This window comes from Orcinus orca, chromosome 20 (genome assembly GCF_937001465.1).
Source record: "Orcinus orca chromosome 20, mOrcOrc1.1, whole genome shotgun sequence".
Taxonomy (NCBI): Eukaryota; Metazoa; Chordata; class Mammalia; order Artiodactyla; family Delphinidae; genus Orcinus; species Orcinus orca.
In genome coordinates this window covers 921,529-943,173 of record NC_064578.1, presented here as the reverse complement: position 1 = coordinate 943,173, position 21,645 = coordinate 921,529, and the positions used below count along the sequence as shown (strand labels likewise).

Genomic DNA, 21,645 nt, shown 5'->3' with positions numbered 1-21,645 from the left:
TGGCCCACTCCAGCCCCCACCGTGGTACCCAGGGGGGACAAATTCCCCCAAATAGAATTTCATTTAAAAACAAAAGGCTAAAATGCCTGTTACTTTATTCTAAACCTGTTCTCTTCATAATTTCCCAAGTCTTACAACAGTACAGAGTTGGTGTGACAGTCTGCAGAGTGGAAACTCCACACAATGGAAACGACCCACGAGCTTAAGGGGAAGTCCCTGGAGGCCGTTCACAGTCCTGCTCAGGCTCTCCTGATTTCGCTGGTGAATGGGCTCGTCCTCAAGCGCTGCCACCCTGGGCCCGAGGACGGGAGTGCTGAAGCACAGGCGGGCCCCACAGTGTGCTGGGGTTGGGAGTCCTGATCTCCAGGGACGCTGGTGGCTTCAGCTGTCCGCGCTGGACTGGGGAGGCCTCGGCTGTCGAGGCTCCTCTGGGACAGGGAGGCCCTTGGCCTCCTCCCCCTTCATGTTCACACCCCTCGACCATGGTGGGGGGAGTACGCGGGGGAGGGGCGCTGGGGTATCCCCTGTGCACAGCGCCAAGGGGCAACACAGGATTGGCACGGCCGCCCTTGACACCAGGGCTGAAGTCCTGAGGGGACTGCAGGGGCAGCCATGGCGAGTCAGGCCCCTGGGTCCTGGGCAGAGCTCAGGCCCTGGAAGAGGCAGCTGGGAGGTAGCTGGAGCAGAGCGGAGGACATGAGGCAGGCAGCCTCCGGTTCAGGGGCTGATGTGAGCCTGCGGCTGTAGAGTCAGACAGGCCCGGTGGGCTGGGAGCTGACTCCAGGGCTGGGCTGGTAGTCTCGCGGGTCCTGCTGCTGGCTACAGGTGCCGTCCGTCTGGCAGCAGTCAGGGCAGAGGGAGTGGGGGCTCTTGCAGCACAGGAGCCCTGAGGCTCCTGTCCTGAGCCCAAGCCGGTGCTAGTGGGGCCAGGAACACTTCTCTGGGACAGACTCCGGGGGCATCAGGCACTTCCCTAACTTCTCGCAGCCCGGGGGCGCCCAGTTCTGGGTAATGAAAGTTCAGAAAGGGGACATGCAGTTATTCCAAGCACTTGTGGACTCAGCACTTTCCAGACTCCTGCCCTGCCCAGGCCTGTGACCTGCCCCACCGCAATGGGTGGCTGCAGTGTGGAATCACCTGTCTCCACCTGGCTCGGAGGCAACTCAAGGCCTGAGGCCGGCACAGGAGACACTGCCCCACAGCAGCCTGGTATTAACAGGGCCTGCCTGTCACTGAAGGGGACAGTCCGCTAACTGCCCACACAACCTTGGCCTCCCGGTAAGCTCTACAGGTGGCGGCCTTGGTGCCCCAGGGAGAGCTGGCCTGCTTCAGCACAGGCTCTCCTGGCTGCACCTTCATGGGCTGACTTCCTTTGTGTGGCCATGATTTCCCGGCAGCAGAACAGGACACTCGGGCTTCCCCGGTGGTGCAATTGTTGGGAATCCGCCTGCCAATGCAGGGGACATGGGTTCAAGCCCCGGTCTGGGAGGATCCCACATGCCGCGGAGCAACTGAGCCCGTGTGCCACAACTACTGAAGCCTACGCGCCTAGAGCCTGTGCTCTGCAACAAGAGAAGACACCGCAATGAGAAGCCCATGCACTGCAACAAAGAGTGGCCCCTGCTCGCCGCAACTAGAGAAAGCCCACGCGCAGCAACGAAGACCCAACACAGCCAATAAATAAATAAATGTTCCTTTAAAAAACAAGACAAGAAAAAAAAAAAACAGGACACTCATGCCCCTGAGAGGGAGCCTTTGTGGCGCTGTCGTGTCGCCTCACCCAGGAGGTGTACCCATCCCCCTAATCACCCTGTGGGGGGCACTCCCCCTACTACCGCCCCTGCCAGGGCCTGAGTCTGAATCAGAACATCAGCGCCAGTGAGAACCGCAGTAAAGCCCTCCCCTGCCCTGAACAGCATCAAGTGGCCGCCCGGCAGGGCCAGGGTTCGATGAGGAAGCAGCTCCCAACCTCTGAGGCAGAGCAGAAGAAGGGGCCAGGTGCCTGCAGAGAACAGATTCTGCACCCAACCTGGGAGCCTGGGGGTTCAGGGAGGCGGGCTGCCCGGGCTGCTCTTGTCCCAAGAGCAGGGGTCGCTACCCAGAGTCCTCACCCGCTGGCCTGGACGAGCGGGGCCCAGGCAGAGTGCGGGGACGGGGGAGGGCTTTGCACGCTCGCGTGTGTGCGCGCGCACACACACACACACACACGCCCACACGCGTCCACACACTGTTAAGTCCATGCACCTCTCTGGTGGCAGTGCTCGCTTCAGAGTCTGAGGCCAAGCCACGCTCTTCCGGGGTCCTCAGCTCACTTGGGGCGGGGGTCCCTGCTTTCTCCTGTTACGGGGTCGGCCGTGCCTCGGCAATTCCTGCCGCGCCCAGCAGGTGGCGGCAGCACCCCGGCCAAGTCAGTCCCTCCCCATCTCCCCTACCGTCACTAAGACCCCTTTGGTCTCTGAGCCACCAGGCAACGGCTGCTACCTGCAGACTCGGCCCACAGGGCAGGCGTGACAGGAGATGGCGTGCTGGCGTGCGGACAGCACCGTGTCACAGAGGACAAGACAGGTTTGCAGGGGGCACCAGGGGCTCCTCGGACCCGAGGGGCCGCAGTGGTCCTGAGCCAGGGAGGCCCTTCTGCTCCAGTGCTGAGTCCAGAGGCCGGAATGCCAGCCTGGCGTCCTTCCAAGGGAAGGGGGAGGCCCTGCTGGCCCCCGCCCCAAATGTCTTCCCCTGTGAGCCCCAGATGTGGACAACAGCGACCAGGCTGCCCCACTGGCCCTGGCCAACGACCCTCGGCCGCCCCCAAGGCCACCGGCCCCCTGCTACACCTCACCGCTAGGGAATGCTTCCAACACCCGTGCGTCGTCCTCACGCGCACCCATCACAGCCACCCGGCATCGCTCAGGCACCTCCTGGCTCGAGGCAGCGGCTCCGCAGGCCCGGCCGCGCCCGCAGCTTCAAGGGGCTTAGCCGTCCTCACAACCGCCAGGTGGGTCTGGGGAATGGGGTGTGCGGGGCGGGGGCACTCACGGGCTGGAAGCCAGGCTAAGCTACTGGCTTTGCTCTGCGGGTTTTGGGGTGCTGCCGGAGCTTCTGCCGCGGGGACGGGAGACTGCCCATCTTTGTGGAACAGGGAGCCACACAGACTCCCCAGTTATGGGACAGACTTGTGGGTGAGCCCCCATGGAGTTGGAGGAGGCTGTGCTCGGAGGTGGCCCATGGGCTTGCTGCACCCCAGGCCATCTGCCCAGCCTTTCAACACCCACATCCCACATGGGGTTGGCTCGTCCTGCACCTGCAGAGGTACCAAGCGACCCCTTGCCACTCCTGTGAGATCGGAGACAGAGAAGCAGGAGGGAAGTGGAGTTCGTGCCTGCAGCAGACCGGTCAGCACTCACATGGCCCTGGGATGCCCCCCACAGCCCACGTACGAACCACTTACCATGACCGCCCGGTTGCACACATTGAGCTGCGGCTGTCCGGGGACCAAGGCCTCCTGGTGCTGCCGGACAACCGGGGTGATCTGGCGAAGGGCGTCCAGGTACTCGGTGCTGGCAATGCTGCAGGCGAGGGGCACCAGGTCACCGAGGTGGAGGGAGGGACAGAGCAAGTGGGGCAGCCCACCCAGGTAGGCCAGGGTTGGGGGGGAGACTGAGGAACAAGCCCCCCCCCCGGGGTCACCATCCAGCAGCCTCCCGGGAAGAGCAGCTGGGGCCCACACCTTGTCCCGCCCGCCCTCCCCGAGAGGCGTGCACCCTGGGAACCACCCAGCAAATGAGGGCTCAGACAGAGCCACGTCATGCCCAGGACAGCAGCTGTGACCCTTCAGCCTGCTGCCTGCAGGAACCACCGGGGCACCGCCCGGCATCGCAGGCGCCCTGAGCTGCAAAGGCTTGGCAATGCCCGATCTCTCCTCTCTCAGGGTCCCTTTTAATCCTCTGGCCCCGGTTCATTTCTCTCGGACAGGCTGGTCCTGCCCCAAACGCCCTGAGACCGCGTGGCTCCCGGGCCCTCGGCGCCCTGCTCGGTCGGCTGCACTCGCCCCACAAGGGGACTTGGGGCCCCGTAACCCCCGGCTCACCTGAGGGGGAACCTCTCCCCGGGGTCTCGTCCCAGGTGGAAGACCAGCGGCAGCTTAGTGTGCTCCTCCTGCGAGTGGGTGGTGACCCCCGACACGTTCTGCCCGGGGCAGAAATCCACGCCCTGAAACGACAGGCCGGAGCGCAGGTGACGTGTGCGGGGCTCGCAGTGGGCGAGCACAGCAAGACCGCGGATGCCGTGCTGTGGGGCGGAGCCTGCTTGCCACCCAGCCCCGGGCTGCGTGCCATCGGCCCTGTGCGCCGTCCCCTAGGGCTTCGGTACTTTCCTGGGGGAGGGGGTGGTGAGTCGCTAAAATATTTCAGTCCATCTTCTATCTAATTTCTAGAGCAAAGCTTTTCACGTCCACCCTATCTGCCTCGTAGCAGACGAGGTGCGCAGCGGTCGGCACTCCTCCAAGACTCCTTGGCCAGCTGAGGAGGAGGGACCGCAGGCCTGAAAGCCAGAGGAGACACAGGGGACCCGGACGCACCGCCCCCACCCTTAACAGGAGACGGAGCGTCTTCTCCACCAAGGCTCAGGTGTGCAGCCCTGCTCCGCGCCCTCCAGGCGGCCTCTGCCCTCGGGGTTCAGCCTTCGACGCGCGCGTGAGATGGGGTTCCCGCGCCAGCGTGTCCCCCAGGCTTGAAGGCTGCCCCCCCGGGGCTCCCTGACTTGGTTTAGGGAAAGGCCTGCTGCCATCTGGGCAGAGTGGGGCGAGGCCAAGGCTTGCCACCCCAGAAGCACTGGGGACCTCAGGGCCCCATAAGCAGCTGGGCACTGGTCTCCAGGCATCATGGGACACTGTTTACAGGGTCTGGAGCGGGGCCGTGGCGGGGCCCGTTAACCTTAAAACGGGGCCGGGGACAGAGACGTGCCTCCTGCCTCTCCTGCGGGCAGCGGTGCGGCCTGACGGCAACCCTCCCAGCACCCGCGGGTCTGTCCTGGACAGCCCGGCAGTGGAGCAGTGAATACCCTGCTTCTCAGTAGAGCAGGGAAGTGAGGAGCGAGATAAGTCCCAGTCGTCTGCCCTGAGCTGTAGACCCCTGAGTCAGCGGCTGCAATCTAAGCTGTGGAGAACGGACACCCAGGTGGGTCCCAAGTAAGTGACCTCTGACCTTCTGGGAGCAGACCAGCTGGAGAACAAAAGTGGATTTAACGGTGGGAGAAACAACCACGTTTAGCATAAAAACGCCGAGCAGTTAATGGAGAAGAATCCAAGTCTAGACAGAAAACACGAATTACCATTTGGAAGCAAATCATCAGCTATTTGATTAAGACGCCGCTAATTCGTGCAGGAGTTTCCTCTCACAGCCACTCTCGGGAGGACCTGCCCCAGGGGCAGCGCAGCTGAGCCCCACGCAGCCCAGCCAGGCAGAGGGGGCGCGGGGCGCCCTGCCCCAGCACAGCACTGGCGTTGGGAGGACGGGAAGGAGGAGGGGGGCGGGCGAGCTGTGCCCTTGAGCCAACGCTCGTGGATTTAGTCCAGAAATGCAGAAGGTCCCATGGACACACGGGCCCTCCCTCCTGCCTCGGTCCCCCGGGCCTCAGACGCCTCCTGAGGGGAGGCCACGGGCTTGGGGGTGATGGCGGCGCCAGACCTGGCACAGGGAGAATGCTCACTCCTCCTTCGCCTCTGGTACCTGGTCAGGACGCGGGCAGGTGGGCCCACAGGCACTGGGGGGTCGGGGGGTCGAGGGGGTGGGAGATGCCCCAGACAAGGGTACAGGGGGAAGTTAACAAGGTCCCCTCGGGCGAACCCTGCACCTGGGGACCCCTGACCTCCTCAGCTAAGCCACGCCCCCAGCCTGCAGACAAGGCTGCCCCTCACGTGTTGATCGCCTGGAAGGCAAGTCTCCACAGAGCTCAGGGAGCTGTCGACGGCCACAAGGCCGCTGTTGTGGTTTCTGGGGCCCCTCCCGACTGCACACACCCCCTCCGCCTTACTGGTCCCTGCAGGGAGAGGGGCCATCAAAGCAGCGTGCGGGGGCCCCCTCCCCCGCCCCTAGCATCTGAATGGAACTGCGACCGTGCAGGCCCACCGCAGGGGGCACCCCCCAGTGCCTGCACGCCTGCGCGCCTTGGAGAAGAGACGGCAGTTTTGCGCGTTAACCAGAAGCCCCACAGATAACCCTTGGGAAAGGGAAGCAGCGCTCCCCGCGGAGCCCTGCGCTCGGGTGTCCCCGCCGCGCCGAGGGGGCCTCCTGACGCTTTCCGGCCCCACCGTGAACGCACTCGAGTCAGCACAGGCCGTGCAGCTGGCTGCCCGCTGCCTGCAGACACGCTGGGCTCGAAGAGGCTCCCCAGCCCCTGTGGGCTCCGGCTTGGGTGGAGGCTGGGCTGACCACACCTGCCCTCAAGAGGCCCAACAGCCCACGGTGCGCGAGCGGTGGCTTGCAGAATGCCAGCGAACCCGTGCAGCTGGACGCAACGGGGACCCTCCGGGGTGGGGTGGGGAGGGGGCCGGGAGGGGCAAGGGCCGCCACGCGGTCCCCAAGGGCCCTCAGGCGGCGCCCTAGGCCACGGCCCCTTGGCATCTTCAGGGGCGAGCCAGCCGCAGCCCTGCCCGTCGGGGTGCCGGGTGCTCAGCACAGCTCAGCAGTGACGGGACGTGGGGAGGCACAGGCTTGGCTAGGGGAGGGCGAGCGGGGGGGAGCCCAGGCGCGCGGAGAGGAGGTGGTGGGCGGCCACGAGCTGGGAGGGCCGAGTGGGGCTCCGGGCCTGGCAGGGGCACTCCACCGTCAGGACTGGGGGTGGACACGGGGAAGCAAACATGGCAACAGCGTCTTGGGGGGCCGCCGAGCACCTGGCCGGGCCAGTGGGTGGACGGGAGGGGAGGCCGGGGAGGTGCCGGGTCCCTGGGCCCCTGAGGCATCTGACCCGGGTTTGGGGCTGAGCGGCCCTGAGGCTCGTCTCCGGAGCCTGGGTGGCGCGGGCCAGGGTGGGTGCTGTCCTTGTGGCCACAGCTCGTCACCCCCAAGTCCCTGACAGCAGGTCAGCACATGAGCTGGGGGCACAGAGGCCTCCCCAAGGTGGGACGTGAGGGATGAGGCATTCACAGAGCCGGGACCGCCTCACCTGCCTGAACTCCTCCCAGGAATTGGTCCAGGTCCAGAAGTGGGCCTTGTACTGGCCACGGGTGACCGCCATCAGCGTGTTGCCACGGTAGTAGAATACCGGCCTGTCAGGGGGACAGGCGGCGTCAATTGAAAGGGTCCCCGGGCTGTGGAGGGGCCCCCTGGCCGCCCCTCATCCCCGGTGCTGGAGAGGCTGGCGGCGGAGGAAGGGGGTAGCACGCGGGCACGGCAGGCGGGCCTGTGGGGACGAGCATGGCGGCTGGCACCCCCTACCACCCCCGCCAGGGGTAGCAAGCTCTCATGCCAGGTTTCAAGACAGAAAAGAGACAGTGAGCCGTCCACTCCTGGCCGTCAGCCTGCTCTGGTTACACTATACACCCTTCAGAGTCCACGCCCCTTCACGGCAGCCTGGGAAACTCATTTTGTTTGAGCAAAACAGTAGCAGATCTTGAGCTGGAGCAACTGCCTCTGGACAGCGTCCCGGCGTGGAGCTGCGTGTAGGCTGGGGCCGGGCAGAGGGTGAGGGACGCCGCAGGGAGGAACAAGGCCTCTCCACCCCACCAAGCACTTCATGCCAAGACCCCCGGGTCTCACCTCCCCCTGGGCGAGGACACCTGCTTTGTCAGCCAGCTCGGCCCCGGCGCCAGCTGCGGGGAGCCGGGCGGGGTGAGTGCCCGGCGGGAACCTACCTGTCTGTCAGGCGGCCCTGGAGCATGGTGGGGAGGAGGTCCAGGCCGTCGATGGCCCTGTCCCTGGGTGGCTCCAGGCCTGCGAGGGACAGGCTGGTGGTGAAGAGGTCCATGATGCTGCCCAGCTGGTGGCTCACCTGCAATGGACGTGGCGCAGACGCGCTGAGGATGCCCGCCCTGCCCTGCCCAGATGGCGGCCAGGGGCCAGGTCCCCAGGCGTGCTTGCTGACGCCCACGCCCACGCGCACACACACACGCGCGGTCACATCCCGCTGCATGTCCACACACGCAGAATAGAGGCTTTCCCTGCCCGATGACACATGTGCGTGGCAGAACGAGCGCAGGGAGCAGGCCAGAGAGGGGACCAAGGCTTCACGCCCCAGGATGACTGCAGGGCAGGCACAAGGCCGGCTCTGACTCACCTGGCCGGCAGGGATGTGCCCGGGCCACCAGGCGATCGCAGGCTCCCTCATCCCACCTTCAAACGTGGTCTGCTTCCCGCACAGAAAGGGGCCATTGCTGCCACCTGGGGATAGTCGCCCATCAGACCACGTGCCTGAGTCCCCAGGGCCATAAACACCCTGCCGGGCACTCGCCCTCGGGACACGTCTGTCCACCTGGCTCCCCGCCTGGCCCTTTGGAGGTGACATTACTGAGGCACTGAGGCCGTTGTGGAGACAAAGGACCAGCCCTGGGGTTCAGGCCTCAAGTTCAAGGTTGGAACGCCTGGAGATGGCTCTGACCTAGAGCTGTGGTCATAAGGTCATGCCCCCATAGACCGCGACCACGCACACACACAGCACGTGGACATGTTAGTGAAAGACGTGGAAACGTTAAGACACAGTCCCGACCCCGGGCCTGGCAGGTGCCAGGTTCCCTAAATGTCACTGTGCACAAGCAGCTCCTGTGTGCCTGGGGTTTGGGGGTGCAGATCCCGTGTTTCTGACACGCCCTACTCTGAGCAGGTGGTCCCTGAACCTGGCTGTAGGCGGTGCCGAGGGCAGACAGCCCGGTCCTGGCGAATCGCACGTCCCCGGCTCGCTGCCATGATGGAGGGAGGGACCCCTGAGCATGGGCCTCGCTGGTCAGCACAGGGACAGCAAGGGTCACAGGCCAGAGGCCAATGAGGGCCTACTTCTCTCCTGCTCCTGTCTCTCCAGCTGGGGGTGGGTACATGGATTTTCATTGTCTTGTTCTGCCCCTGCAGCTCCTTCTCGGCCGAAGCCAGTTGCGCTGTTCCTGTCCCTGGAGATCCCTGGGCCCCTCTGCCCCCAGGACACGTGGCTGTAAGGTCCCCCAGTGCCTCCCCAGACAGGCCTGGCCCTGTGGGGTTTCCAGCTGTCTGTGGCCTTCCTTCCAGAGCTGTCTGAGTGACTCAGGGCCCTCCTGGGGCCCAGCCTTTTTAAGAAGAAAGGGAAAAAGAGACATCACCACGGGGGTGTGAAACCCTCATAGGACTGTGAAACGCGGGCTCTAACAACCTCGCTCCAGCTCCGCAAGGTGGAAAAGCCTCAGGCCTGAGAGGCCTAGAGCCAGGGTCCTCAGGAGGACTGCAGGCTGGCAGGGACACAGACGGAGGGTCTGGGGGAGTGAGCAGGCCCCCCGCGCTGTGCCAGGGGCTCCGGCACTGCAGGGGAGGGGGGCTCGCTCCCTCCCCTCCCGACACCACCCACCACGAGGCCTGGGGGGGCGCTTCCGAGGGGCGGGGTGGGCGCCAAGCCTGGGCCTGGCTGCCGCAGGGTCATCGCCCCCGTGGGAAGGGAGGCCCCCAAACACAGAAAAAGGGGCAGACGTGTCCAGTCACAACGGCCACTGTGTTACAGCTGAGATCAGAACGGAAACGCTGATAGGGGACGTTGCGGCTTCAGAGAGAGAACTCCGGACGCGACTGGCCCCAGGGCTGGCCAGTAGAGAGGCAGGACGCGGTGAGGGCCGCAGCCTCTGCCTCCGCCTGCCCCACCGAGCTCTCCCTCCTGACCAGGCACCTGCCAGGCGGTGGGGAAGAGGGGCATCAGACCTGGGGGGTGCTTGCCGGTGTCTCTCCCTCCCCAAGGCTGAGCCCTTCACACTCGGCCCGGTGGAGGGCTGCTGGGGGGCCCCGGGTGGAGCCCCATCTGCTCAAGTCACTTGCCTTGTCTGGGCGCAGAAATGAGGGCAGCGCCGTTGTCGGACGTGAAGAAAACAAAGGTGTTCTCTGCAATGCTCAGGTCCCGGAGGAGGTGCAGGATCTTCCCGACGCTGTCGTCAATCTCCCGGACGGCGTCCCCGTAACTGCGGGAAGGAGGGAGCGGTCAGCAGGGGCCGGTGGCCTCCGGGACCAGAGGGCGGCCGAAGCCGAACCTCAGGGAGGGACGAGGAGGGGGCGTTCCATTCGAGTTTCAGACGGAATCGGGGCAGAGGCACAGATGCTTCCCTCTGTCCACAGCTGACAGTGGTAGCGAGGGCCCAGCCTCTGGTGGTAACCAAGCACAGCTGACCCCCCGCCCCGGGGCCCAGGTCTACATGCCCAAGGACTCACCGCCCTCGCTGGCTGGTGCCCAGGAAAGGCCTGGAGGCATAAACAGGCGCGTGTGTCGCGTCGATGGCCCAGTGTAGAAAGAAGGGGCGGCGAGCTGCCTGCTGCCTCTTAATGAAATCCAGTGCTTCCTGAGGAGAAGCGCACACCGTCTTCCCCACCCCAGGCCCACCTCCCACCCCAGAGCCGGGCCAGCCCCTGCGGTCGTCACCTGCAGGTAGATCTGGGTGAGGTTGGCTTCTCCGGTCTTCAGGTTAATTGGAAATTCCTCATAAAATCTGAAAACAGTACAGATCCAGACAGAAGTCGGCCTTCAGGGCAGGAAAGCCCCCCCCTCCCCCGATTTCCTGGGCCAAGTCAGGGGCCTCGTTTACAAGAGAGACGGAAACGTTCACGTCAGAACACAACCGGAGCCTGGAAGCTCCCAGGCCCGTCGGGGACCCACTGGGGTGGAGTCTGGTGCCCCGGTGACCCCACCATCTGGAAGGAGGGGAGCCCCGCCAATGAACAGGCAGGACGGTGCGAGAGGAAGCGGCCAGTCCACGGCCACGGAGGGCACGGCTAACGGGTGTGGGCATCTCTCTAGGGTGACGGAGGCGGTCTGGGATGGGGGTGCTGGGTGAGCTACACCTCAGCAATGCTGGCCCAGCTCTGTGGTCCAGTGACGTGTACTGCACTTCCACCAGAACAAAAATAATTTAAAAAGGAAGAAAGGGAAGTTAGGCCAGACAGGAAAGACCAGGGCCTGCCTGCAGCCACCCGATGGCCAGACCAGGTCGGTCCTGCAGCCGACGGCCCCCCAGACGGTGGCTCGGAGCGAGGCTGACCGTGCAGAGCGTAGCCCCCTCAGGGCACGGGGCCCAAACCCCGGAAGCCGAGTGACGCGCCTCGCTCTGGGGAGCATCCGGGGCTCCCAGCACCTTTCCTGAGACAGTCAGAAGCCCCCGGACGCGGGGCTCTTGTAAGTCAGAGGTCACAGCACGAGGTCGGGGCAGGACGAGGAGCTGGCGGGTGGGCAGCAGCAGTGGGCGGGGCCTGTTACCTGCCAACCATCTCCCAGTCCCGGTACACAGGGATGTTGGGCCTGGCCTTGTTGTCATAAGGTCCAAAGTGACAGTTGGGGGATCCAAACCACTCGTCGAATCCGTGCTTCAGGGGGTGGAACTGAGGCCTGTGGCCCAGATGCCTAGAGAGAGGAACCCGGGGCACTTCAGGGACCGCCGCACGGGCGCCCCGGAGCTCCAGGAAGCAAACACCCTCGCTTTCAGAGAACAGCTCAGGAGACAAGGCTCCAGCCAGCCCCAGGGTGTGCTGAGCCCGGGTGCCCCGTGGCCTGGCCCCCCTGCCCGCACAGTCCACCCAGGCGACAACCGAGGGGCGCACATGGGGACGGTGACCAGGTCCCATGAGCGCGGCTCACTGCCCCGGCGCCCTGGGCAGGAGCCGGACGGGACGAGAGGATAACACGGCAAGGTGCCTGCGGGGCAACGGCCCAGCTGTTACCGGGCTCGGACCCGCCCCCTGCTCCCACCCGGGAGCCCCTTCCCCGCAGGTGCGTCACGTCGGGTCCTCTCGCCAGTGGGAGGGTCTCTCTTGAGAAGGCGCAGCTTAGAGAAGGGGTTTCGGGGTGAGGTTCCTCCTCCCTGGGAAGCAGACAGGTTTCTTGGGGTCACGTTTGCAGAAAGCCTCTCGCAGCCAGCATCGCCGGCGCAGCGCTGGGGGGCTGCACCGGGCCAGGCCGACTCCACGTCACCGTGAGCTTGCCGCACAGCTCGCTCACTCAGTCAGGTGGATGCGGCCCGAGGCAGCTGGGCAGGATGGCGCCGGAACTGAGCTGGCCGGCAGCGGAGTCTGGGCGCCGGTAAGTGAACCTCTCGGTGCCCCTGCTGGTCCCGAAACACTCTGCCTCCGCCGGATGGCTGCCCGGCTTCTGGAGCCCCTGTGCCGGGGGCACCCGCACGGGCTCTGCCCTGAGCGCTGTCTCTGCAAAGGAGAGCCAGCTGCGCCCCGTGCTTCCTCTCTGGGCCCGCAGCTATGACGCCCCCTCCATGCTGGACACCGCTGGGTGTGACACTCCTCGTCCTGCATCCTTCAGCCCAAACGGCCTTCACGAAACAGAAACACCCACGAAGGTCCGGCTCGTGTGAAGTTGTCAATTCCAGGTGCTGGTCCCAGGGCAGCTGCGGGGTCAGTACTGCCTGCCAGCGAGCTGAGTGACAGCACGTCGAGCCCCTGGGACTCAGGGCAGCCTCTCGCGGGAGTCCAGGCTCCATCCATCCCAGGCCTTGGTTAGGCTGACAAAATCCGGATCCGTGGTGCTGGGGCCCGAGGCTGGCTGTCAGGCAGTCACGGCCACGGCCACCAACACCCCCTGCGGCTCTGATGGGACCCTGCTGAGACCAGCACACCCACCTGGCAGAGGAGGGACCGAGCCCCCTGCCCCGGGCCTCCCAGAGCCCGTCATCCCATTGGCCATGGCCGCCCTGACCCCGGCTGGTCCACCAGCTCTGCGTCCACCTCCCTGAGTCCATGGAGCTGCCTCTCCAGGCCCTGCCGCGTCCCTTCCTGTTCCTGAGTCCGCCCATCTCCGGAGCTCGTGGGGACAGGCTCCCACTCCAGCTCTGGCTGCCCCGTGTCAGTGACCACGAACGGGAGGCCCCTGGACCGGGGCAGAGCCGCCAGGCTGGGCAGAGAGCGCCGGTCATCGCAGGGGCTCCTCCTTCTGCGGGCGCAGCCCTGGCACAGCCCCGGCGGGCCTCGTAGCCGCCCTACCGCCGTCTCCCGGGCCTTCCCGGCACTGCTGGGCCTTGCAGGCTCCCACATCCTGCACCCTCGTCAGCTCTGCTGTGCAGCCCCCACCGCCTCCAGGCTCGACCGCTCGGCCAGCAGGACAGCTGCTAGCCCCTCTCGGGGGTGAGGAAGCAGCCTCCATGTCCTCGGGTTCCCTGAGGACTCCTCTCCCGGTTTCTGCAGATCCCCCATCACTAGGACTGTCAACTGCGTGGGGCAGTGGTCCCCAAGGGGCGCAGATGAGGTGCTTGCCCTCGAGGTGGTGAGTGCCATAGGGGTCAAGGCGAGAGGGTCCAAAGCACGGCAGCGGCCGAGCAGAGACGATCAGGGCTGGAAGTCAGGGAAGGCTTCCTGTAGGAAGCAGGCTTGGTCTCCAAGGGCTCCAACACGCGGGAGAGGAAAGAGGACATCCGACCTTCATATCAACCTCTAGGGCTGCGTACTCAGGCATCCCCGGGGAGTACAGCGCGACACGCGTGTGACAACGTGATCTTTCACGATCACTTGATCCCGATGATTCCACACCACACGACCGTCCCCATCCCCTGCTTGCTTCTTGGTTTCATCACCAGACAGAGCCGCTTTGCTCGCTGGCGTGTCATCGTGACGGCACGCGTGTGCAATAACATGTCTCCTTTGGTGCTGCCGTGGCAGCCACCACCCCAGCCTCACCACGGGAGGTCCCACGGGCACGGCCACAGCAGCTTTTAAAGGGATGCTTTGGACATCTTAGCGGACCTGGAATTCAAGGACTCTACTCCCACCCGAGGGGCTCCCACTGGTCAACGTGAGTAAGGAACCCGCTGGGTGAGCCCAGCAGGCAGGTGTGGGACTCACCACTTGCCCACGATCTTGCTGGTGTAGCCGGCCTCCTTCAGCAGCTCCGGCAGCAGGAGCTCTGAGTCCGGGATGCCGCCCACTATCTCCTGTGGCGTGTAGGCTGGTGGAGCAATGCACCGTGTGAGCCGGCAGGGTCGAGCGGCAGAGCCCTGGTCGGGGCAGCACCGCCCAGGCACTTTGCAGGTCTTCCGGCGCTCATCACAGCCAGCACCATTACCAGAGCGAACAGGCAAACGTGCCCCCGAGGGGGTCTGGACGTCAGGGGTCAGGGGTCAGGGGAGGGCCTGCCCCTGGCGTCTCCAGAACTCGGGCTCTGAGACCACACCTTCCTCCAAGGGCCCCTTGAAGCCCCACTTGGTCGGGGAGCCCACCTAGAGCCGGGCCGCCCCCGCCCCTGGGACAGGGCGGGAGCCAGCCCCACCCTCACCGTCCTCCCCACTCGCCCAAAACACATTGTTTCTGATGGAAGGTCTGCATTCTGTTTTAACATGAGTTACAACCCAGACAGAAGCCTCAACCCTGGGCGACAAGTGCGCCCGGGAGAAGCCAGGTCACCAGAGAGGACAGGCGACAGACGCCCCCTCCCTCTGCCCCAGGGCACAGCCTACCGTTCCTCGCGTGCCCGTTGGTGGTGTAGAAGCCACTGCGGATGGGCAGGCGTCCGGTGAGCAGAGCCGCCCTGGCTACGCGGAGGGGACACAACAGAAACACGGGTCACGCGTGCCGCCCGAGGCCAGCCCTGTGGTACCCGAGTCCCCGGCAGCCACTTGAGAGCCGGGTGGGAGCACAGCTCCTCAAAGACCAGCAGCGGGGCCGGACGCAGCTCCCCCTCGCTCGCTCTCCAGCTCCCGGGACAGCCCACAGGCCTCCTCAGGTGCCGCCCCTTGCGGGGTCGCCTCTCGTCCTCCAGATCAGAGGTTCTCCCCGCTGCGAGGCCACTACCCCCCCAGCTGGCGATCCCTTCCCTGGCTGAGCACCTCCCCCGAACCAGCCGCGACACTCAGCTCCGCGAGTGAACAGCCGCCAGCACCGAGGCGGCCGCTTGGGCCTCAAACGCCCGCAGAGGCTCCGAGCACTTGGCGGCCTCTGGTGGCTCCTGATGGCCCCGCGCTCCCCAGAGCATGGAGCTCAGGTGCTCCCAAGCACCAGGATCCGACAGAAGAGGCCGCAGCCCGCCTGCCAGCCCTCTGCCCCTTGCAGGAAATGCCGGTGGAGCCGACACCCAAGTCAGGGCTGCCACCCCCGTGCTCCGTGCCCGCACCCTGTGCCCTTTTCTGGCCTACGCATTCCCCGCCTCCCCACCGCGCCTCAGTCTCCGCGCTCCGTGCCCGCCCCCCTTGTGTCCCCCCACCCAGCATGCCCTACGCCCGGCCCCACTCCCTGGTGGCCTGAGCAGGCCGTGGCTTACAAGGGGAGCCATGCCCTACGCCCGGCCCCACCCCCTGGTGGCCTGAGCAGGCCGTGACTTACAAGGGGAGCACAGGGGATTGGCCGTGTAGAAGTTCGGGAAAAGCATCCCTTCCGCAGCCATCCGGTCCAAATTCGGGGTCTCTCTGGAAGGTTCTCCGTACACCCCGAGGTCGCCCCACCCCATCTGCAGGAAAGAGCGTGTGCAGGTAGGATGAGAACGTAGCCGGAGCCGTGGCCCCCAGCGCACCCCAAGTGCGGCAGGTGCGCGGTCAGCGCTCCCCGGTGCAGATGCCCAGCGCCCACCTCCTCCCGGCCCCGACGCCGGCCCCACGTGCTCACGGGGCACCGGCACCAAGACACACACCTCTGCCTTCTGCACAGACGAGAAGGCCGTCCTACTCTGCGGTGTGAATTCACACTTAAAGACGGTGGCCAGGCCCCATGAAGCTAACCCGGTGAGGCCCCGAGGCCCGCAGTCCTCCCGAGCTCGCTGTCCCGAGAACTGGGCCGGCCGGCACCCAGGCGCCGCACGAATGTCCACAGCAGCAGGACTCCCGACTGCTCAAAAGAGACAGCCTGTGTCCATCACTGATCAACAGTAGACAGATGTGGTCCATCCATCCAGGACCGGGGTGAACAGCAGCCTCCCGTTTACGTCCACTCAGGACCGGAGAACGTAACCATACTTGGAAATACGGACGTAATTAGCTAAGATGAGACCACACTGGACCAGGGTAGCCCTAAATCCAGTGACTGGGTCCGTGTGAGAAGATGGGACACAGAGACAAGACAGACACACAAGGAGAGGCCAGGCCTCCACGACGGAGGCAGAGACTGGAGGGTCGCAGCCACAAGCCAAGGAGCACAGGAGCCCCCGGGAGATGGAGGGGAGGGAGGACCCTCCCTCGGAGCCTCCGGAAAGACTGGCCCTGCAGCCCCTTGATTTCAGACTCTGGCCTCCAGGACTGGAGGAAACAGACTCCTATTCCAAGGCACCAAGTCTGTGGCCACCTGTTAGGCACGAGGGACTTGATACGCACACTACGGACCAGTACTCGGCCGTAAAGAGGAACGAGGTGCTGACACTCACGAAAACAGGCTGCTGAGAAGCCGGTCAGAAAAGGCCGCAGGGTGTACGATGGATGTGAGACGTCCAGAACAGGCAAGTCCACGGGGACAAGGCAGATGGGTGGTTGCCAGGGGCTGGGGGAGGGGGAGGAGAGTGACTGCCAGTGGGAAAGGGGTTTCTCTTCGGGGGGTGGGATGTTCTCAGCTACCGGATGGGGGCGCTGCACAAGCCGGCGCACGTGCTAAACACCACCGAACTGCACGCTTTAAAATGTTAAAAGGGTGAATTCGTGTTATGTGCGTTGTGCCAAAAGAAAACCAGCCAGGTGGTGAGGTGGGTTAGCACGTGCACAGGGACGGACGGATGGACAGATGTGAGACAGAGCAGGCAGAGTCCAGGCGGGGCTACAGGTGTGCACTGCGACACCCTTTCAGCCGCACGGGCGTTTGACAGCTTTCATCCTAAAGCGCTAAAGAAATACCTGAAAAGGGCAACGGGACGTGACTTCGCTCTACGACCCAACGCATCCTTCTGCGGCCAGCGGCGTGGGGCAGGAGTGACCCCGACAAACTGATTCCCCTCGGCGCTGCTGGCGGGCGCGGCCCTGCTTCCCCTCTGGATTCTCTAGACGCGCCAGCCCCCTCCAAGCTGGCTCTCCTTCACCGGCCGCTCCTCCTGGAGGGGTGGAGTGGGGGGAGGGCGGGGACGGGGCTTCTTCCCGGGGTTAGGAAGATGACCTACAGCTGACCATGGTGACAGCTGCACGACGCTGTGAAGGTGCTAGAAACCGCGGAATTGTGCCCTTTAACTGGTGAACTGTGCATGGTGGAAACTGCGTCTCCGTAGAGTGCCGCTGGAAAAGCGCAGGCACCTGGTGCTGCAGCGGCCTGGCCGTGCCTGTCTCTCTGGGGCCCCTTAAAGCTCTCCAGACTCACGGGCCACGGCCTGCCAGCCCACAGCAGGCTCGGCAGGTCTGCACGGAGACGCTGGGGAGAGCGGGGCCGGCGCGCACGAAGCTCGGGGACCCCTGGGTCACACGTGGGGGCCGAGCACGCAGGTTTGCCCGGGATGGTCACAGGTAGGTGTGTGGTCTGGCTGTCATCATTCATGCCCCCTGCACTGGGCAGGAGCTCACACGGCGCCCTCTCCGTCAGGGAGAGCCAGGAGGGGGACACGTCCCCTCGTCTCCCGGCCTTCGGCCCATCCTGACACTTGGGTCCCAGAGCTGCCTGGGGGCTTTTGCCCTTGGACTGTGCGGTCTGTTCTCAAAGACCCTTCCAGCCATAGAGTCCCTTTGGAAATGGTTTATCTTGAAATTACTGAAAAGGCTTTTCCGTTCACCACAACAGGAGCTGGAATGAAAGTTGCCCCTGGAGGGAAGTGCGGCCGACAGGGGCAGGAAGTGGAGTGGAAGGCACGAGGCTGAGGCTCCAGGCCTCTCCCTGCTGCCCCCTCTCCCCGCACCCCACGGGGCACAGGCGGGCTGCCGACCCTCACCCCCAGGCCAGGTAGGAGGAGCAGAGAGAGGCAGAGGGGCTGGGTCCACTGGCACCACCCAAATCCCAGCCTCCCAGGAGGGAGGTGGGGCGCAGCACAAATCTTACGTCTGCATAAACAGTTTAGGCACAGGGAATGCTGGGATACTCCCCAAACCCAAGTTCCCAGATGGCGGCCAAGGGCCCACCTATTTACAGGTGAGCCTCTCTGAGGCCTGCAGTCACTGGCCTGCTGTGTTAGCTCCTTCCTGCTGAATCAAGTTCTATTATCACTTATCGGTAGGCTTTCTTGGCTATACAAATAGGGATGTTAACATCCACCTTGCACGGCTATCACGGCTTCCATGAGACCGTCCTCCACGGCACCCTGGGCAGGGTCTCCCACAGAGTGTGAAGGATGTCTCCCCTCTCCCACATGATCGCCCACCTGCGCTCCCAAGGCAGCCGGAACCCGGGCCTATGGTCCTCCTCCTGGCCTCGGCCTTGCCATTACTCGGTGGGAACTTCAAGACTACTGGGCGTAACTAATGAGAACATAGCACAGGGAACTCGACTCAGTACTCCCTGGTGACCTAAATGGGAAAGAAATCCAAAAATGAGAGGATATATGTATACGTACACCTGATTCACTTTGCTGTACAGTAGAAACTAACACAACACTGTAAAGCAACTACACTCCAATAAAAATTAAATAAAAAAAAAGACTTCTGGGCAGTGCAGGGGCCACGCACAGCTACGAGGGATTATTACCCGTGCGTGTGTCCACATCGACACGTGTGCGAGGCCCTGGAGGGTCAGGGCGGGGGCACTGGCTGGATGGGCCCACCGTGGGGACACAGAGGCTGGCCTCTGTGCAGCCTGGCCTTACCCTTCCCAGTAGCCACAGGGCGTCCTCCTTAATCCTGTTTTACAAGTAAAGAACTGAGACACAGACGGCACTCGGGCCCAGCCGGGCAGGAGGGAGCTCTGTCCCTGCGCCCCGGCCCCATCACCCATCAGCCTTAGAGAATGGAGCTTCTCAGCCTCTTCTAAATTCTTCCACAAGTTGATGCCTACCAGGGCCTGCGCCTCCTGCCAGGCCTGATGACCGCCTGGGTGAGGACACAGAGCTGGGGGGCCTGAAGCCTGTCTAGTCGGGAGAGCCTCGGCCCCCACTTCTGCTAAAGTCTCTTTGAGTGTGTTTCCTGTCATGCGCTGACCAGGACAGAGGTCTCCCCGACTTCTCCGGGCTTCAGCTGCCAAAGAACCCCAAAGTCACAGGAGGAAGCCGCAGAGGAGAGTCAGGGCATTGGGGCCTCCTGGCCCACTGTTCCTGTTTCCTGGACCCACCCTGGGCACCCAGGCAGACGGGCCCCTGGGTCAGCCCCCCTCGAGTGAGACGTGCCCAGTGCCGGTCCCCCTCCACCACTCAGGGTCTCCGACAGAGCCCAGCGGCCCCGGTAACGGGCAAAGAGAAACAGGTGGGTGTGGGCACAGGTTGTACTTTCTGTAGCCCCATAAATCCAGAAAACGACCATCTCAACCAGCCTGCAGCATCGACCTTCACTAATGAACTGTCACCTTGGAGAGAAAGGGAGGGGCAGAAATCGGAGAGGCTAAGTGCTCAGCAAAGCCTTGCTTGCCCCAGTAATTCATGTACTTAAACAGCCTTCCTGCCCAGGAACCTCAGCTTTGAGAAGGCTGACCCGCTGACACAGCGAGCATTTCCAAGACCCACGTGTTCGTCACAAGCAAAGTTTCCGTACCAGCCATCGGGGTGGGCTCCGGAGGAGAGGAGCTTCCGGGTCCCTGCGGAAGCCCTCGTGTCTGAACAGTTATGGGTAGAGAGAAGCACGGTCTGCGTCACCTCTGGGCGGAGCCACCATGGGCGGGTTTCTGCGATCTTTTCCGGCTTATTTGAATGTTGGTAACTTTTTGTAATAAAGAATTATTTTCATAATAAAAAAGTTACATGAGATATATTTTATGTCTTTTTCTTGTACTAGGTCTTTGAAATCCGAGCGTGTTTTTTACACACAGCACCTCGCAATTCCGACCAGCCAGGACCGCCCAGCAGCCACGTGAGGCCCGTGGCCTTGGTCCAAAGGCTCCTGGGAGTGTCTCTGCTGGTCTTTTGGGGAACTTTGAGCTATTTTTACTCACAACACTTCTGACACCAAGTGTGTGTGGGTGGGTGACCACAGCAACTCCTTCTCCGGCCTCCGGGCACCGGCTGGGAGTGCAGCAATTCAGCTCCGTCTGACACTACCTACCTGGACCTGGCATCTGACCCCACAGGTCAAGGGCTCAGCCCCACGAGACTGCCCCCACTTCACATGCCAGGCGCACATCCTGGGCCTCCTGAAAGTCAAGGCTCCCACAACCCACCCCCACTGCCCCCAAAGTTGGATAATTTGCTAGAACGGCTCACAGAACTCAGGGTGGTGCTGTGTTCACTATCACCTGTTTACTATCAAGGACACAACTCAGGGACAACAGGTGGAAGAGATGCCTCGGGTGAGGCGTCGGGGGGACTTCCCTGCCCTCTCTGAGCCCTTCCACGTGTACACCGACCTGGAGCCCCTGGAGGTCAAGGCTGTGCCGGAAGCTCTAACCTTCCAGTCACGGCTTGGCCTTCCTGGCGACCACATCCTGAAGCCATCCAGGGCCCCCCCCACAGACACTGGTATCACTCCGCGTTCGAGGGTTTAGGAGCCGTATGCAGGACCTCTGCACTGCCTCAGCCCTCAGGACGGGGCGGAGGGGAGGCCCAAAGGGCCGCGGTCTCCCCACAGCTCAGGGCAGCAGGCACCTGAACCCAGGTTTGCCTGCGTCCCCACTTTACCCCAACGCTCCACAGGGACTGATTCCAGAGCCTCCATTTCACTCCCCAAAAAGTGCCCCCCAAATACAGTCCCGCTTCCTTGGGAAGGAGCACAGGGACCAAGTCGCAAAGGAGGCGCGAACAGCACGGCTCTGTGGGAAGGGTTGGCCGCCGCGGTGACCAGGGTGGCCTGGGGCTACACACACACCCATCCGGGGACACTCCTCCGGTTCCCAGGGCAGGTCCAGCAGGCCAAAGGCAGCGGGGAAGGCGACTTCCAGGGCGGGCAGGCAGGCCGGGGTCTTAGCCAGCTCTGCACCGCTCCCCTGCCACCCACACCCCCAGCAGTGGGGGGCGGCAGGCGAGAGCAGGGGTCCTGGGGAGGTGGTCCTCACGCGGCCAGCATCGCAGCACGCCTGAGGGGCAGCGGAAGGAGCGGGGGAGGGAACAGGACAGGAGGGTCTTCTCCTGGCCCGGCCTGGACACTACACCTCACTTCACCCTCACCCACGAGCCAGGCTGCGGCCTGCAGGGCCAGGCGCGACCCCCACACCGCCGGCCGCCCCCAACCCCGCCCGAGCGCAGTCCTCCCGGGAGCCCGGCCCACACCCGCACTCACGTCGTCCATGAGCAGGAGCAGGATGTTGGGGGGCTGCGGGGCGCCTGTGACCCCCAGCCCCGCGGCGCTCAGCACGAGAAGCAGCCGCCACCTCGTCGCCGCAGCAACCGCCGCCATGGCAACCACGCCGAGCGCCACGGAGCCCCGGAGCGGCGGGAACGGCCCGGCCCGGCGAAGCGGGCGACCCTTCCGGCTGGGCGATGGGGCGGGGCCATGCCGGCTGAGTGACAGGAGAAGCGGGGCCCTGACCGACAGAATGA

The 21,645-nt window shown here is 64.2% G+C and overlaps 1 protein-coding gene across 5 annotated transcripts; it reads right to left on the bottom strand.

The window, feature by feature from the left end:
• Nucleotides 1-555: 555 nt before the first annotated feature.
• Nucleotides 556-21,643, bottom strand: GALNS (galactosamine (N-acetyl)-6-sulfatase). Of its 5 annotated transcripts, none has more exons than XM_004280060.4 (14): nucleotides 21,386-21,642; nucleotides 15,459-15,582; nucleotides 14,597-14,671; nucleotides 13,986-14,088; nucleotides 11,401-11,544; nucleotides 10,570-10,636; nucleotides 10,362-10,489; nucleotides 9,975-10,114; nucleotides 8,266-8,369; nucleotides 7,844-7,980; nucleotides 7,156-7,258; nucleotides 4,082-4,203; nucleotides 3,443-3,560; nucleotides 556-1,004 (listed from the first exon to the last, which is right to left on the bottom strand). In XM_004280060.4, exons 1-14 carry the CDS (start codon nucleotides 21,500-21,502, stop codon nucleotides 918-920), a joined length of 1,569 nt encoding a protein of 522 aa, XP_004280108.1. In that variant the 5' UTR covers nucleotides 21,503-21,642; the 3' UTR covers nucleotides 556-917. The 5 variants fall into 5 exon arrangements, with proteins under 5 accessions (XP_004280108.1, XP_049558798.1, XP_049558800.1 ...); XM_049702841.1 differs by having other exon boundaries at nucleotides 945-1,447; nucleotides 21,386-21,643; XM_049702843.1 differs by lacking the exon at nucleotides 21,386-21,642 and adding an exon at nucleotides 16,949-17,247 and having other exon boundaries at nucleotides 945-1,447.
• Nucleotides 21,644-21,645: the final 2 nt, after the last annotated feature.